The sequence below is a fragment of the Ursus maritimus genome, unplaced genomic scaffold, assembly GCF_017311325.1.
Source record: "Ursus maritimus isolate PB19 unplaced genomic scaffold, ASM1731132v1 scaffold_7, whole genome shotgun sequence".
NCBI classification, from domain to species: domain Eukaryota; kingdom Metazoa; phylum Chordata; class Mammalia; order Carnivora; family Ursidae; genus Ursus; species Ursus maritimus.
The window spans coordinates 53,715,334-53,733,749 of NW_024426885.1; the positions used below are offsets into that span (position 1 = coordinate 53,715,334).

At 54.5% G+C, this 18,416-nt stretch overlaps 1 protein-coding gene across 1 annotated transcript in view; it reads right to left on the reverse strand.

Annotated features, from left to right (window-relative positions):
• Nucleotides 1-18,416, reverse strand: part of LOC103668017 (cadherin-23) — a 264,181-nt gene that overhangs the window by 88,363 nt on the left and 157,402 nt on the right. Inside the window, exon 9 of the mRNA XM_040624110.1 lies at nt 361-473. Coding sequence (XP_040480044.1) covers nt 361-473 — 113 coding nt within the window. The remainder of the gene's footprint in view (nt 1-360; nt 474-18,416) is intronic.

The window sequence follows — 18,416 nt, forward strand, 5'->3', positions numbered from 1 at the left end:
AAACCCAGAAACGGGGTCAATATAAGAATTTGAGGCGGCTACAACAGAGAACTTGGAATCATGGGTAACAGTAAGCACCAAGGAGGAGCACCTCCCATATGCCCCCTCACTCCTCACATGGGGATAAAAGTCCTAACCCTATGTGATTGTTGAGAATGGCTGTGAGGTGCCCAGCACCAGGCCCTGACGTGGCCTACGCCTGGTAAGTGGGGTTCCTTCCTGACCGGGGCCCTGGCACGAGCCCCGGGAATCATGCAAGGTGAGAGGCCGGGGGCTTCAGCGGGGGCACTGCTGGAGGCTGGTACCACAGTGTGGGCACCCCTCCCCCCAGGACGCAGGTGCCTGCCACCTGGCCCTCACCTTCACGGTCAGGATGAAGCCATGGCTGTACAGGGGGTTCTCCCGATCCAGCAGGCCGTTCAAGGTCAGTGCTCCGCTGATGTAGTCCAGGGCGAAGATGCTGTTGGTATTCCCTGCAAGAGACAGTACCATTCCAGGTGTACCTGGGGCCCGGGGCAGGTGGCATGGGCTGCGCTCAAGGCTCCTCTCTGTGTATTAAGGACGAATCAGTAACTTAACACGGATGCTGGCCCAAGGAGTAATGGGAAGTGTTCTGGAAGACATGGCCCAGGCAGAAGACAGCACCGATTCATGGAGTGAGGACGTTCTGCTCCTCGGTCTTCTGTCTCTTGGAATGAGTAAAGGAGAAAGTCTGGGTTTGGTGCTAGTATGCCTACAGCATCTCTCTAGCACTTGCTTGTTTTCCTCTGTAACAGAGAGAGAGCAGGCTTCAGGCTTGGAAGCTTCCAGAGGGAGTGGTACTCAGCAGGGACTCAGTAACTGCTACGATCTGAACGCTTGCTTCCCCCCGGAATTCCTACGGCGACATCCAAAACCGCACAGTGGTGCTAGTAAGTGGGGCCTCTGGGAGGGGCCTAGGCCACGAAGGCGGAAACTTCATGGATAGAATTAATCTCTTGTAAAAGAGACCCCAAGGGATCCCATGCCCCTTCGGCCATGTGAGGACACAGTGAGGGATCACCATCTCTGAACCAGGAAGAGGGCCCTTACCTGACCGTGCTGACACTCTCGGTCTTGAATTTCCCAGCCTCCAGAATTGTAAGAAATAAATTTCTGTTGTTTATAAGCCACACAGCCCCTGGTGTTCTGATAGCAGCCGAATGGACTCAAGCAGAAACCTAGTTTGGTTTCCTTTGTGCTTATTTTTATGGTCATTTTCAATTCCATTCCATTCTATCCTATTCTCATTTTCTATTTAGCCATGATACAAGTTCCTTTTATAATAAATATAAGTTAAAGACCTAATTCAATCTCAAGAATAAGCATTTATTTTAAGTACCTCTTAAAACTTGAAGTACATATTTAAAGTACTGGCAAAAATCATACACAAGTGACACCAGCTCACATGGAGGCCACTGTGCCACCCGTCTCCCCCACTTCATTTCATGCTTCCCCCTACAGGCGCCCCATTTCCCATAGAGGCTTCCCCAGCTCCCCCAAATCACCAAGTTCATTCCCGCCTCCTCTTCTCTCTGTGTCCACCTTCCTCTCTTGGCCTCCCCTCTCATCTTCCCACCGAGTGCCACTGGTCCTCCTCTTCCTCTCCTCCTCCTCCTCTTCCAGGAAGGCGGCCTGACTTCTCTGGCTGACGCTCCATGCTCACAGGCAGCAGCCACTGTTCTGTTGGCTCTCCCATTGCTCCCTGTGTGTTCATGGGAACTTCCTGGCCAGCCTGAAGCTGGGGGACCTTTCATGGGTCCCTCAAGGAACCTGGCCAGTGCTGGGCACCCTGTGGCAAGCAGGTTGCTGAAGGATCACTGCTCCCGGCCCACCTGGGCCCCCCACCCTTATCCTTGTGCCCTTCCCTCCAGGCTATGGATTCACTTGGGCAAATCCCAATTCCACTCTTCTCTCTTCCTCATAACCAGTTTGTTGGTTCAGTCACATACACACGGCCACTCCTTCACAGAGTCAGCGATCTCCGGGGCAGGCATTCGCTGACCGGGCCCTGTGCTTGGTGTCGTGGGGGTGCGGATGTCAGTGTATCAGGAATCCTCACACTGAAGCCCCTACAACCTGCTGAGGGGGCTTCGACATGCGCGAGAATCATCATCTCTGAGCTCACGGCAGGGACAGACTGTTCCCACATGGGAAGGCTCAAAGAAGGAAAGCTTCACAGAGGAGGTGGCAGTCATTCCCTGCACCGCCGTGGAGCCGCTGTGTGACCTTGGGCAACTCAGGTAACCTCTCTGTGTCTTGGTCTCCCCATTTGTAATATGGGGATAAAAACGGATCTACCTCATAAGGTCATGAAAATTCAATGAGTGTGAAACACACGCACACACACGCACATGCACACACACAGGCTCGGAACAGTTCCTGGCACAGAGTAAGTACTCACTAAGTATTGCGTGAATGGGGCCCTGCGATGGGCAGGGTTGGGGAAGGGACGGAGGGACACTGGTTCCACAGGTAGGAACTAATCAATACCCAGGCCTTGACACACACAGGTGAAGCTACTGTATCTCCCCGCTCGCCCCCTGCCCTGTCACCCCTGCCCCGGCTCCAAAGGGATCTGTGCACAGTCAGGGGCTCATATCATCTCTTGGATCAACTGGGAAAAGAATAGAGCAGAGACAATGTCGTCTTCTAACTTTAGATGTTGGGACAAGGGCTGTTCTCGGCTAGTCCCCTGCTGGCCAGCCAGGGATCTGCTTCTACCTGGCTGGTAGCTAGAGGCTGTCCTCCCCTGTCCTCCTGGTCCAGTGCAGGGGTTGGCTCAGGCAGGGGAGAGACAGCTGATGCTTACAGAGCCCGTTCAGGTCTCACATCAGTCTCAGACTGTGGGCTTTGGGGACTCTGACGTGCGGCCTGGCCAGGGAGTGGACATCACTCCAGCCTCCCCCTTGCCTGGAGCTTCCTCCATGGCCATAGAGAGACCTGGACACCTTCCTGCTGAGTAGGTGTAGTTGGGGGGGACGGGCTGCAAGGAGGCATAGACACGCATGAAGGGAAGGGGCTGTCTTTTTCTTTAGCCAGGAATTCCACTGCTGGGAAAACAGGAGGATGGATGCTTTCATCGGTGTGTCCATTCAACAATTACTGAGCTCCTACGATATCCCAGAGACACATTCTAGCAGGGGATGCAGGCCTCAACCAGGTATTCACATCACAGGGTAATCAGGGTTGAGTTGGGGTGAAACATGGACATCACAGGGCCCTTTGGGGGCTGGGTTCTCTGAGCCCCTAAATGCTGAGCTGAAGGGCTGCCCTGAGGCAACACCTCCGAGCCTCTTGCCACCCATCACCCCCCATACCAGCGTGGGCCCCACTTCCTCAGCCCCCAGGGCTAGCATCCCATCATTCTGAATTTCCATAAAAATTTATTCTTCCCAATAAAGGAACCTATCAAATGTTAAACTAAATGTGATTCAATTTTTATCTTTGCAAGATTTTTCCTATAAATCATTCACAAACCAGAAGCCCCTTGTGGAATGGTGTGCTTTGGGTTTTGGCTTGAAAAATGGGGTTATCAACCCTGGTACACTCAGCTGGCCTCCCCACTCAGCACCTTTGCCCTGAAGATGGCCCTACTGCCCGGCCCCAACCCGAAGTCTGTCTCCAGCACATAAAATATCCCCTGACCCAGGCATTTTTCTCCAATTGGTACACATTCAAACTCAGGGACTCTCTCTCTTTCTCTCTCTCTCTCTCTCTCACACACACACACACACCCCACTTCTCCTTATCTCTACCTGTGTGGAGTTCACCTCTCAGCCTCTTGCCAAGTATGAATCACCAACTCCCAGGGCCAACAGCCAGAAAGGGTTACACCCAGGAGCTGACAGGACCACCTGAGAGCTGCTGGCTCTGATGGTCTGTTGCCATGGCAATACAGGACCCCTGGGATGCTGAGCCCTGAGTCCCAAGCAGGGAGGGCCAAGGGCAGGCAGGACTCTTTCAAAGACTGATGGACTGATTAGATCACTCATCCATTTGAGTTCGTATTGAGCACCTACTGTATGCAAGGTGCTAGAGAATCAGTAGAGAAAAGCAGGCCAGGTTCCTGTCTCGGTCTCGCAGTGAAGGGCGACATTAATGATATAATCATGCTATTGAACCCATAAGTAAGGACTTGCTGAGCTCAGGTCCCTGAAGGAAAGCAACATGGCGCAGAGAGGTGGTTAAGATTATGCCCTTGGGAGGGCGACTGTATGGGTTCAGAGAGCTCTGCCTATGGCTGGCCGGGTGAGCTTGGTCAAGTTACGGAACATATCTGGATGATTTCAGTTTTCTAGTCTGTAAATTGGGCTCACGGTAGTCCCCACCACAGAATGTTGTGGTGAGACGGGAAGGAGCGAATACAGCGCCTGGCACGCAGGACATTCTCCACACAGTTCGGCCACCTGTGCTTCACCGACATGATGCTGCCGTGGACCTCCTGCCCCACGCCCACCCCCATCCCACCAGCCTTGACTGAGCCAATCCTGTCCTCTTGCCAGGAGGGCCTCACAACCAAAAGCCCATGTGTAGGAGTCGGCAGCCCCAAGGCCAAGGCCGAAGCCCACAGGGCATCTCATCAGGGCTCTGGCCTAGGGGTGGGTCACCATTTCCTTGCTCCTCTCCCTTAGCTCCCCTCCCACCATCCTCCCTTCCCCAGGGGGCTGTGGGCTTGGCAGCCACACAAACAAGTTTCTCTGCTACCCTGGAAGCTGATACCACCCTGTCAGCCCTCTGGTCTCCCAGACATTCTTTATCCTAGTCCCTTGGGGACTAGGGGGCCAGGGGAGGCTTACCCGGGACGCCTTTCACCTGTTCAGCCCTCATTGCTGAGCAGAAGGGCAGCTGCTTCCCCTGGGTTGACAGGTGCTGTCCTAGGTGCGTGTGGATATACCTGGTAGGGGAGGGGTTCTGGGGTGGAGTGGAACTGCACCTCAGTGCCCTAAGGGTTCTGGGAACTGGTGACTTGAAGCTTTCACAAAAGAGAAGCAGCAGGTCCTTATCACCCTGCTGGTTCTCTTGGGGACAGCCACCTCTTCTAGGAGCTCTAGGCACCCAGACCTCTTCAGATTCCCAAAGGAAAGGCTGGGGGAATGTGGATTGAGTCTGCGAAAGCGTGAAAGACTGTCAAGGGGGCATCCCAGCCTTCTTTCCCTTATTTATTAAAAACAGTAGCTAGTACTTATCGAGAAGTTCCACGTGCCAGCACCGAGCAAAGCCATTTGTGCAGCCATGTTACTCACTCCTCACGATAACTTAGTAAGAACACAGCCTGTGTCCCATGCGAGGAAGCAGCTTCGGAGACGTCAAATAACTTGTCCAAGGTCATGTGGCTACTAAGTGGCTGGCTTACAGCTCTCTTTCTTGCTGCACGGGCACTGGCCCTGCACACGTTTGCACCCACTCTGCACTTGGCCCCGTGCTAAGGGACAAGGAGATGCGGAGACACAAGAGATCATTGTCCTACATAGAATGGAGTGGTAACAAAGTTGCTTTTTTCTCAGGAGGGAGTTCTAGGTAAAAACACGGTACATTCTGGGAAGTTCTAGATCAATTCTTCCACAGCAGCTTTAGGTAGCAGCAGAATGTCCAGGTGGCGATGTCCTCCAGGTGGTGGCAGGAGGGCCCACGATGGGGACTAGTAGGAAGGCAGGGCTGTGGGCAGGAGCTCTGAGCAAGCCAGGTGTTGATACACAGAAGGTGCTGGCAAGGCTACCTTCAGGGCAGACCTAGGGCTCCAGTGAGCATGAGCATGAGACTCTAGGGAGACTGGCAGTAGTCTGAGATGCAGGGGGACACTATATAGTGCCAGGTGCCTGGAGGCAGGAGAGGAGGAAGTTCTGAGAAAGAGTGGTCAGTAGGGTCAAGCAGCGCCGAGAGAGAGGCTCAGGAGAAGGAGGATCCGGCAGAGGCCAGTGGTTGGATCTACAGATGCCCCCAAAGGTCAGACTGTGAGACACTGCGGGCAGGTGGGGCACAGATGCAGGGACAGTGAGCAGATGCAGACCCGTGGGGAGTCACACACAAGGAGGGAGGCAGAGTGGCACTAGAGGGCGCAGCAGAGTCAAGCAAAGGGCTTCTGTGCTTTACAGAGGTGGAAGGCAGAGGGAGGAAGTGGGAGAGGGAAGGTGGATGGAGGGAGTGCGGGGGTTGGGGGAGAAGGTCAGCCTTGGGAAGCAGGAGGTGCAGCTCTTTTTGGGCCATGGGGACTAGCGCTCCCGCCGCCTTGTTCCTCAGAGGCTGAAAGCCTCTCCCCTTCCCCAGGCGCCCCTCCTCCTAGCTCCTGCCAAATCCCATCACTCCCACATCTTGTTCCTTTGTTATCTTGCTGGCAGCATCTTGACCCACAGCGAGCCAGGTCTGGGAGGAAAGCAGTTAGTGAGTGGCTGATGGTGCGTGTGGGAACACAGGCACGACTTTCAATGGCTTTGTCTGCTCCGCTGGGCTAACAGCAACCCGGCCTACTGCCCTCCGAGTTAACGGAAAACCAATGGCTTCCACCCTGGTCCTTCCTATTCTTAAGATCCACGTCCAGTGTCACAGGCCTCAGGAAGCCAGTCCTGGGGGCCATGGCATCTCACACTCCTCTGAGCCCCAGCGCTGTGCTGCACTGTGGGGATGTCCCTGGTCCTCATAGCAAGACCCAGGGTGGCCTGGAGGATAGGGCCAGGGTCTCACACTTCTGTCCCCTGAGGGCACTCCCCCAGAAGGACGCCTGAGCAGCGGTTAGGAAGGGTCACCAAGTACACACTGGGTGGGGGCATGCTCCCGGCTGGTCCTGCCCTGGGGCTGGCGAGGGGAGAAAAGAAGAAAAAGGCCGTGCTTATGAGGAGCTCATGATCTGGTTGGGCTTCTGGGCCCAAACATCCATCCGCTCCAATGCTAGTCCCTGAATGGAGAACAGGGGCTACAGGGAGGTGACCTGGGGGACGCTGAACCCTCACCTGGCCTCTGACTTGCTCACTCCGCCCTCCTCAGGCCCGGGGTCAGGGACCCTTCCCAGGGAAGAGAAAACTGGGATTTGCACCCTCTTCTCTCTGGGGGTGTCTGTCTGGAGCCTGTTACGTCAACACCCAAGCGAAGACTGCCTATTGCACATAAACTGGTGGGATGAAAAAAGACCCAGGTGCCAGCTACAGATCTGCCACGTACAGGCCGCGAGACCTCCCGCAAACTGCTAATTCCTTCGAGCCGAAGTCCTCATCTGTATCGCGTAGATAACAGCTCCCACCTCACCAGGCTGGCTGAGGACCGGGCGTGATCACGTCAATAGAGGACCTATTGCACTGCCCGGTGCTCAGTGGGTGCGCGTTCTGGTCCCTGTTCCTTCTTTCCCTGCTACGCCTCCTGAATGGAAGAATCAGACGAGGGCGTCCCCAGGCTGCGGCGCATCTCATCCAGAAAGAGCTGCGAGGGGTCTCCCTACGACAGCCGACATGACTGTGTCTGGTCCCGTGCAGGTTTTGCGTGCCTATCTTTTTCAATTTTCACATCCCACCCTTAGGAGATAGATACCGTCATCCCCATTTTACAGATAAGGAGCCTGAGGCACAGAGCAGTTAAAAACCCCTGGCCCCCAGTCATCCAGGTAGTGAGGGGTAGAATACAGAGTTAAACTCAGTGCTCACGAAACTAGAGTTCATGCCCCCCTCCCCGCCATCCATGGGCCCTGGATTTTCCTTCCTCCCGCGCCAGCGGTAGCCCGTGAGACAGCTAGCTGTATGTGTGCTGCTTCGACCCCTGGGGCCCGTGGGGCAGGCTGGCCTGTGGGCCCACCCTGGTCCTGTCTGGCCGTGTCACTGCATGATGAAAACTGGGAGTCAGTCTGGGACACGGGCTTTGGGCAAGATGTCTTATGAATTAAAAATTGTTACTTAGCCGCCTGCGGACAAAAGGGGCTGGCGTCCTGGGGGGCCCCTGAGCTGGGCTGCATTCAACAGCTCTGGGATCAACATATGGCAACCGGCGGTGTGGGTTACCTCGGCTCTCAACCAGGGGAGGGGACACAGGCTGAGAGCTTGCTGCCCCTCTGAAGGACCCTCGAGGAGGCTGGGGGTGTGTGTGGGGTGATTAGACCTACCTCCTCTCCAAAGCTTCTCCAGAAGCCCCTGGAACCCTCTCCCTGCAGATCTCTGTGGGATGCATTATCTGCTCCAGTGTCACCTCTGCAGGGAAGCCCTCCCTCATCCCCCCACCTGCCTCACGCCCCTCACTCTCCACTCTGTTAGCCTGAGCCTTCTACTTTCTGAACCTCTCTTCTCACCTGTTCGTGTGTTTGCTGCTTGTCTGTCTCCCCTCACTGCCACATAAGCCCCGGGAGAGTAAGGGTTTGTTTCCCCAAATGACCAGCGGATGCACTGTAGTGCTCGACAAACGGGGGACTGAACCGACGGACTGAGGCAGGGATGCCGGGGGGCCGTTCTGAGGCTCGTGTCAAAGGCAGGGCAGCACGTTACCGGTGTCACGTGTAACGTCGCACATCAGAGAGACCACAATGCTCCGGGGCTCTGAGGAGGGACCAGCCCATTAGCCGTGCCACCCGGGGATCGTCCGCTCCTGCTGCCCTTGTAGCAGTACGTCTGCCTGAGCTGAATGCATCTCGCCTAATGACGGTTACTACCGTCCGGTCAGGGAAAGAACCCTCGAGCCCCTCAGCTAGGTGCGAATGGCAGGCTGCTTGCCCTGCAGACGCTTTACAGAACGACGGTTTTCACCAAGCTCCCTCAAACCAACCAATGATGACCCCTCCTAATAAGACCACGCACTGGACTCTGATTAATTTGTGAATAACTGGCTCCAATGTGTGACACGGTAACCTGAGTAGCCAAGGTAGTAAAACTGATCATATTAGGGCTGCCGAGGGTCACGCAACAGCGCTGTCGCCCACAGCAGTGCCTGGCTCCCTGCACGACAGGTGGCCCCAGGCAGGTGGCCCCCAGTGCTCTGAGGATACTTTAATGGGGATCCACAAAACAGCACCAGGGGTTAGAGCTGGGAGGAGAATCTCCCCCGTTTCCTGAAAAACCTTTCCTCTCCAACCCCACGTGCCCGCAGGGGCGGCCACCAGGCTGTCCACCACGGTGCCGCTTAATAAAGAAAATCAGGAACAACCTAAGAGTCCAACAACAAGGATTAGTTAAACAAGGTATTATACGAGATTCGGTCAGCTGCTAAAAATAGTGTTGCAGAAGGGAAGTTTCTGTCCTGGAAAGATGGATGCTTAAGACGTGTTTGTTTCTTAAAAAGGAGTCACCAAATAGCATAGTTCCAGCAGATACTTCCTATTGTTAAGAATACACGCTTAGAGAGAGGCAAGAAATGCTAAAAGACGTTCACCGAGATTATCTTGAAGTGGTGACGCTAGAGCAGGGTTCCTCCCTCCCGGAAGTGGTGGCAGGACGTTGGAAATCTGTTGTTGTGGGGGCTGCTCCCAGCCCTGCGGGATATGCAGCAGGACCCCTGGTCTCCAGGGTGCCAGTAGCATCCTGTCCCTGCAGGCGTGACAACCAAAATGTCTTCAGACATTTCCAAATGTCCCCGGCAAGGCAGGGGGAGTGGGCATCTGTGTGGCAAAATCACTCCAGGCTGAGAACCACTGCTCTAGAATCATTTCAACTTTTTCCTTTTGACTTACTTGAATTACAGGTGTTAAAAAAAGAAAAAAGTAAATACAAGTTCCTTTAAAGAATAATCCCCAAACTTCTAGACAGAGATGATGGTTTTACCACTGTGAGCGGTCTTAATGCCACTGAATTGTACACTTGAAACTGCTGAATTTTAGGGGCGCCTGGGTGGCTCAGTTGGTTAAGTATCTGCTTTTGGCTCAGGTCGTGATCCCGGATCCAGCCCTGCTCAGCGGGGAGCCTGCTTCTCCCTCTCCCTCTGCCTGCCACTCCCCTACTTGTGCCCATGTGCTCTCTGTTAAATAAGTAAAATCTTAAGAAAAATGAAACGGTGAATTTGACCTTATGTATATTTAAGCACATGCAAAGACCTCCCAAGCTTAGCGTCTGTGTGCGCTAAGCTGGTGGCAGATGTGGGCTGCCTTGTAAATGGATCTGCTCTAAGGAGCGACGCTTCCTCTACCTGCTTTAGCAGCGTTCTGACTACGATTTGGGGACGTTAATCTCCCCTAGGGTAGGGGCCTCTCCTGCCTTGGCCGCTGCTGCATCCGTCACAGTAAGGAAAGGAATTTGCTCACAGAGGAGTCTGCAAGACTCCAGAGAGGTTGAGCAGCGCATGATGAAGTCTCTGCTCCCAGGTGCCACCAGTGCAGATGAGGAAATGGGACCTGGGCGCCAAAGATGCCTGGCCTTGGTGCGGGCAGCTCGTGGGAGGCTGGTGCGGGAGAGGCTCCTTCCGCTGGGCCTTGGAGGGCAGATTTGGGTAAGCATGGAGGGGAGAAGGCCTTCCTATTGGGGGTCTGGCAAGAGCAGAAGGGGGAGAGGAAGCCCTCCTTTCACAGTGTGGGGGGGGGGCGGCTGGAGGAGCAGCTTTGTTAGGAGCTTAGGGGCGGCTGACGCCAGGAGGTGGGAGCCTTGAATGCCAGGTAAGCTGTTTGGACTTCTGTCCTACGGGGAGTCCCTGGAGGCAGGAAGGCCTGCTGGTGATGTTCACGTGTCAGGCGAGGTTCTAAGCACTTCGCATGTATCTATCCATTATGCTTCATGGCAACTCCATGGGCAGGGGCTCATCACCTTCGTCATTCCCATTTTTAGTGTCATTAGTGTCCCATTTTACAGGTGAGAAAACCAAGGCACAGAGAGACCAAGTGATTTGCTTGAAGTCACACCACTGGTAAGTGTAAGTGACTCCAGAGCGTGTAAGACTTAGTGCACACACCAGGCAGCCCCCAAGAGCTATGTGTGAGCTCACTGGATTCTTAGAATGCCCTGTGAGGCCAGCACTGTTACCCTAATGATCAGATTAGGAAACTGAGGCTCAGTAAGGGAAGTGCCCCCTTTAAGGACTTGTGGTAACTTAGCGACCATGCTGGGATCAGAACCGGGGTTATTCGGGTCTTGAATGTCCCTCACGCCTGCCATGGTCTCTCCTGTGTGGGTCTGGAGACTGGCCGCCGACAAGCAAGGTGAGGAGAAGGAGAGCAGAGGGCTGCTGATCTCCCAGGAATCCACCTGCTCGCTTGCCCTGAGCCTGGTTGCCTCCAGGGCCTGTGGCAGGTGGGCCCGGAACACCCACTCCTACCCTCTACTGAGGCCCTTCCTCCGGCCAAGGGCGGGTGCCAAGGTGTGCCAGGTCGCTTGGCTGTGTTCCCCAGAGGGCCAACTGTTCTGCCCGCGGCTGGGCCCGGCCCACATAACTCACCCGAGGCTTGGCACTCAAGAGGGCGTCAGGGCTCTGGGAGATTTACGGGCTCCGATAAAGCCATCTCAGTCCTCGCATAAGGAGCCTGTGATATTTGATGATCTGAAAGGCCTTGTCCCGGAGTGGGAGTGCGAGCGGGAAGGAGGAGGGGAGACACTTAAGAAAACAAAAAGGACAGTGATCAGATGCCCAAGGAGATGGAAGTGGGAGGGGGGTGTTTGCACTGTCATCCAGCGAGCCCTCACCCCCTCCTCCAGCACCTCTGAGCTGCCCCAGCAGTGGGACGTGGGAAAGACAGGTGCAGGGAAGGGGCTGTGTAGGGAGCAGGGGCCCCAGAGACCACCTACCACACTACCGAGCCTCTAGGTGCCAAGCACAGGTCAGGGACACAGGTAATGCCCCCAGGTGCCTGCCCCCCAGTGGGGAAGACGGGTCCCCTGGAGAGGGACAAAGCTCTGTGTAAAAAGAAGCTGGCTGGGGAGTCGACATGAAGTCAGGGGACTGGATTCATGCTCGTGGGCTTGTGGGCCTTTCTGAGCCTCAGTTTCCTTACTGTGGGTGAGAATACCTGTCCTGATCACAGCTATTTGGAGGTTCAACGAGATAAGGATCTGAAAAGGCTTTACAAACTGACGTACTGAACCTATGTCAGATATGTGTCAAGGCCGATGATCCAAGCGTCTAGGGCAGGTGGAGCTAAGCAGTGCCCGGAGCTGGATGACGTTAGGCAGAAAAGACTGTGGGAAGGGGGCAGGGTGGGGTGCCAGGCCAGCTGTAGGCACACACCGGAGTTTGCGGAATGAGGCAGCGTGGCGTCCCTGAACCTTCCCTTCCAATCCTATTTCCCAGGGTCTAACCTCGTCCTCTAAATGTCACTTGTTCCGTTCCTTGTCTCGTCATTGCCATGATCATGTGGGAGGAAACTCTGGCATCAGGGAGCCCTGAGTTGGAATCCTAGCTCCATGTGACTTGGGGCAAGTGATGTCGCCCCTCTGAGCCTCAGCTTCCTCGCCTGCCAGCCAGAGACAGTAACAGAATTTGCCTCCTGGGGTTGCTGCGAGGATTGATGGAGCCCACAAGCATGAGGCTGGCTCGGAACAGGGCTCCCTGAGTCGCCGAGTCCTCCTGTCTCCCCTGCCACTTCCCCTCCGTGGCTGCTGATCCTGACAGCCCCACAGCTGCCCCCCCCTCCGGCCCCAAGTACTGCAAGTTCTGGAGTGAATGACTTTCAAATCTGGGAAGGAGAGCCCATCACACACACCTTGAGCTGGGTAATTTATGAATCAAATTGTGCTCCGTCAGGGCTCCGCGGCCCAGAAATAGATGTGGTCGGACGAGGTTCAGGGAGCCAGCCTCAGACACAGTTATCTTCATACAAACTGGCCACCCGCGGGCAGAACCAGCCTGGACGACTGACCTTGAGGGGCTCCCCGGGGGGCTGCGAAGCTCCCCCCTCAGCCTGGCTCCTGCTCCAAGTCCTGGAGAGAGGACAGAGATCTGCCTGGAGCTCAGGAGGAGAGCTGGTGACCCTGGGGCAAGTGACTTAACCTCTCTGGGCCTCTGGGTCCTCCGTTGTTTAAAAAAGACAGGCTTTCCTTTGGCAGTGGTTTTCCAAATGTCTTTTGTTTGGTAGCAAATCCTTTTGTCGGACAAAATCTTGCACAAAACCCCAGTATAGGAAACAGTCAAGAACAGAGCCAGCTGCCCTGGCTGAGGTTGACAATGGGGGGAGGTGATGGCGTCCAGCACATTCTGCACCCTGCACAGAGGGGCCCCAAGGGATGCACTGCGGGCTTGCGGCCTCAGGGAACTTGGAAGTCCCCGTGGACTCTTTCCGTTTTAAGATTCCATGGTTGTCTACGAGCACATACCCGAGGGTGCACAGGGCCTGACATTATGCCAGCCAGGTCATCCTAGGACCAAGAAACGCTGACCAGACTGGCAAAGTTCCTGAGGATCCGAGGATTAATGTCTTCTTCATCCGGATCTGATCTTTTTGAAAGGGGTAGATGTTGTACTGCCTAAGATCACTTCCCTCAAGCTGTGTGACCATGGGCAAGTTAACTACCCTCTCTGGGCTTTAGTTCCCCGGCTGTAATAGGGGAGGGATAATACTTATCTCACAGAGCTGATGTGCATGCAAAAGCCGGTAATGCATCTATTTAGTTCAGCACAGTGTCCAGCACATAGTAAGTGCTCAATAAATATTAGCTATTGCTATAAATTCTTTCAGAGAAGGAAGGGCACTTGGCACTTGGTACATTCTATGCTGCTTAATCCTCATAGGAACCCCACTGATGAGGAAACTGTTGTGAGAGGCTAATTTGTCTCAAGTCATTTGGCTGGTAAGTGGTTGAACTAAAATCCGAACCCACAGCCTTTAATGCCAAAGCCTGTGTTCTTTCTCCTACTCCTCCCTAGAAACATTGCTTCTAGAAGGCCCCACCAGGAAAGCCCCAGACTGTGCCAGGCATAGTTTCCCAATGTTGGAGGGTTTTCCAGCATCTGGTCAGTGACTCAGAGTGTAACATCAAAGCAGCTATTTCTGGTCAGGGAAAGACTGGGGTTAACAACTACCAATTTAGCTAAGTACAAAACCCACCCAACGATGTGGAAAGCAAAAAAATCTTGTGTTCTACTGAAAATGGGTCAGAAATCATTATGTTCACAAAAAAAGATGGTGAATTTGTCCTATGGGGTAGGATTCCCCCCAATTTGAAAACAAGAAGGTCAGGTTTTCCCAGAGGGTTATCTCTGGGAACTCTGATGCATGGGATATAGAAAAAGACAACTTTTAAAAAAGTTCTGTGGTCAAGAAAATTTGGAAACACTGAGCAGGTATCTTCACTGCAAGACTTGTCAGAGCCTTTAATGTGCTAATGTGCATTGTGACCTGCCAGGAGGACGATGTTGTGATACAGCATCTCTCCAACTTATTTGGCCACAGAAGCCTTTCTCCAAAACTCTCTTCAGACGTGGTGTGGGAAACCCACTGAGGAAAGTGAAGGTGTACAATGGGCTGCTTCCACAGTTTCCCTCCCGTGGGGTCTCTGAGCACACAAGTTATATGCGTTCAGAGTCAGAGATGGAAAATAGACGGGTGCTCAGAAGCCCATCAGGTTCGAACTTCTCCATCGCCCCGGGGAGCTGAGGGTCAGGGACGGGGAGGCACTTGGCCAACATCACATGGCAAGTTAGAGGCAGAGCTGGGTCCGCTGGGTCAACCTCAAGTCTGGTTCAAGTCTGGGTGCCCGACGGGGCCATGGTCAGATATGGGTCCCCCATGGTCAGATGTGGGTCCCAGGCCAGTGGTGGGTCCCCTGGCAGCTTTGGAGACCATACTTTTAAAAAGAAATGAGCTCTCACTGTGGACAATTTCAAACATACACAAAGGTAGAGATAAGAGCACAATGCAGCTCTATCTCCCCATCACCTAGCCTCGAGCATCATCAACATTTTGTCCATCATTTTTAAAACTCCCCCCTCCCAACAGTTTCTAGAGTCATTACAGCAAATTTCAGTTCATCCTTAAGGACTGTATACATATCCAACAAGGACTTCTGAAGCGCACGGAACCTGCCATTGCCGCACTGAACAAAATCAAGGATTCCTAATGTCACTTGAGACATAGTCCTTCTTCAAGCAGGGACCCCCTCCCCTTTTTGAAGCCACATTCAGATTAGAGACCTTAACCCTTTCTACTTAGTCCTTAGACAGCGGGCCTCTGGGATTATTGAAAATGAAAGAAAAGGTGTTGCCAACATGGTAAAGTTTCATTTCCCAACCAAGGACCAAAAAAAAAAAAAAAAAAAAAGCAAAAANAGGGGGGGGGGGGGGTTGTATCAGGTTCTATACTTTTCTAAATACGTAATAGTTCACATTTGCCAGTGATCCTGGCCCTGCTTCTCTGACGAAGGCCAGGGTCCTGGACAGGGTTGTGGTGGGGGAGAGGGGTGGCCATTTCACCCCGGCAGCCCAGCCTCCAGAAAGCCCTCATCCTCCCTGGTCCAGTGTCAGTCCTAGATGTCACATTGTGTCCCCAGGTCCTGGCCTGGCGCCCCACACCGAGTGTGTGTTCAGAATGCTTGATAAGGGAGCCCGGCCAGACAGGGAGGGGTGTCCTGAGATGTTCCCGTCCCCTTGGCTCACACAGGGACTTCTGCTGAGCAAGCGGGAAACGGGAGAAAGAGAGACGTCCTTGCCTTTTTGGCCAAGGAGGAGGGTCAGCAACCAAAATCTCCGCAAAGACTCTGAACACACTTTCGGAAAAGAGAGCCACAGAGTTCAGGGTCCCTCTCCCTGGGCCAGCCTTGGGATAGGGGTCGGGGGGTCCTCTCTATTACAAGGTCCGATCTGGGCTCCAGACCCCTACTCTCTTGGAAGGAGGACAGTTTCTCTGGGAAGCTCCCCAGCGCTGTCGAGGGGATGGGCACCCTATGGCACCCCCACTCCCAGCTCTGTGAATAGACCCTTCCGGAGGGGGAAGAGGAGCACCGAATCTTGTGGGAGACAGATGGTATCTTTTGGGGGTGTCTGCAAGTTTGAGACTCAGTGCCCAGGGGACAGAGGAAGTCCTTTATCTGTGGAAGGAGCTCGGACACTGCCCCGACCCCAAGCAGAGCCTCGGAGTCCAAACAGCACCTCACCAAAGCCAGAAAGGAGGGCAGTCTTGGCTCTTCAGCTCCCGACCTCCGCCCACATGTGCAGGCCACTCTCCCTCCCAGCACCAAGCCCAGAGCGCTGCCAGCTGTGAGCCCCAGCCTGTAGCTCCCCCGACGGAAGATGACTTATGGCTTTAATTATGGAGCGCCGGGTAGGAGCCTCAGGAAGGGGCCAGCCCCACCAGGCTCCGTGCCTGCTGACAAGGGGCTGCCAAGTTGGCGAGTCCCGTCCTGCGCACGGCCACGCTGTCCCCCACTGTCTGGGTTGTGAGCAGGCTCTCCCTTCACTCCGGGGGTGACTGCAGCCTGGCCCCCTGCTCTGGAGTGCAGATACGGCTGCGTGTGCAGGAGGAACAGCTCAAGGCTGGCCCAGGAGACAGCTTTGCCTTGGGTTGTGGGAGAGACTCAGGGGGGATGAACTGGGGCAGGGGAGAGCAGGCCAGGCTCTGGACAACGAGGGAGTTCTCTGAAGGGCGGGGGTGGTGCCAGAGAGCCTAGGGTGGTTAGGAAGAGTTGTGAGTGGCTGGACCGACAAGGGACAGAGCCCGGATGGTTGACAGGAGCACTCCAGATTCTCCCGCACCTGGTCACCCCAGTGGCCTTCCAGCTGTCTCCCTGCTTCTCCTCTTGCCCCCTCTCCAGCCCATGTTCCACCTTTCTCTGATCTTTTGAAGGACCGACCAAGGCCTTTAAGATCAAGTAACTCCATTGCAATTTCCCCAGGGCAAATGGAATAAAATCCCAATTACTCATCCTGGTCTGCAAGACCCTAAGTGCTCCTTCCCAGTCCAGCTCTCTGAATTTCCTGTAGCCAATCCTCTATTCCCCACCACACCCTACCCTCATCGAACCTCTCTTTCTGGGTTCCTGTTTCTTAGACACACCCAGCTCGTTCTTACCGCAGGGCCTTTGCACATGCTGTATCCTCTGCCCGGAATACTTTCCCCCCATAGCTCTAAGTCGCTGCCTCCTCCATCGTTGCTCAGGCCTCTCTCAAATGTCACCATATCGAGGAGGCCTTCCCCAACCACCCCAGCCAAGTTGCCCCAGCTCAGTCACTCTCTAATTCACCCCCAACCCACCAGTGTTTTATTTTCTTACATGTACCTGTCAACTCTCTAAAATTATCTCATGCATTCATCTGTCAGTTTACTTTCTTTTTTTCTTTTTTCTTTTTTTAAAGATTTTATCTATCTATTCGACAGAGACAGAGACAGCCAGCGAGAGAGGGAACACAGGCAAGGGGAGTGGGAGAGGAAGAAGGAGGCTCATAGCGGAGGAGCCTGATGTGGGGCTCGATCCCATAACACTGGGATCACGCCCTGAGCTGAAGGCAGATGCTTAACCGCTGTGCCACCCAGGCGCCCCGTCGGTTTACTTTCTATTTTCCTCACTAAACTGTAAGCTCCATGAGGTCGGCAGCTTTATCTGTCTTGTTCATGGATATATCAGAAGTGGCACAGGAGAGGTACCCCATAAATATGTATAAGTAATCAACTTAGCTCAAACTCGGTGTTAAAAAGGGGGACAAGCTCCCTAAACCACCCAGCAAGCTACAGGCAGGGCCAATAGACCAGAAGCAAGCAAGGGGGACCATGAGCTCCAGGACTGTGTCCCCCTTCCTTGCTCTCCCTTTCCCTCTTTGCATGGTGAGTGAACTGCTAACCTCCCTCCCCTCTCCACCGTAAAAGCCCCCTTGGGAAGCAGGCTCCAAGGACGCCCATGGGGGGCTTTGAGGAGCTTCCACCAGTGATGGACCCTGACTCCTGACCCTGACACCCGAGGTGGCTTCGCGGCAGAGCAGGGGAGTGGGGCTGGGGGAGAGGTAACTGTGGGGGAGGGCTGGGGCTGAAGAGCTGGCCTGGGAAACAGGCCCTTCCCTCACTGCTCAGGGCCTTGCTTTTCACATTTGTGACCTGGAAGGGTTGGACTGGATGCTACTGGGGTCCCTGTGGCCTGTGGCAGGTGAGCCCCCATGACACTGGGCCCCCCCGTGTTGGGAGTAGGATGGGGATGGGCAAGGGGACAGGAGGCGGTAGCCTGGTGCCTGGTCTGCTCCCCTCCCTGCCCGACCCCAGCACCGTCACGGGTCCTCAGCCTGGGTTATCAATCTCCTGCACCTGGAGAACTCCCCTAAATGAAATTCCTGTTGGCGTGGGGCCTGTGATACAACAAGTCACTTGCTTTGCCTGGGAAATGAAAGATGGTGAGGCAGAGCTCCCGGGACAGAGGCGATCTCCATAAATCTGCCGGAGTGTTCCGGGGATTACTTTGTGGGATTAATGATCTGTCCTTCACACAAAGACCTGACCTCAGCGGCCTGAATGTCGCCAACCTGCAGGGGCAGGGGCACCGGGCGGCTGGGAGGCGGGCTTGGGTCGGGCTGCACAGGCGTGCGCTACAAGCTCC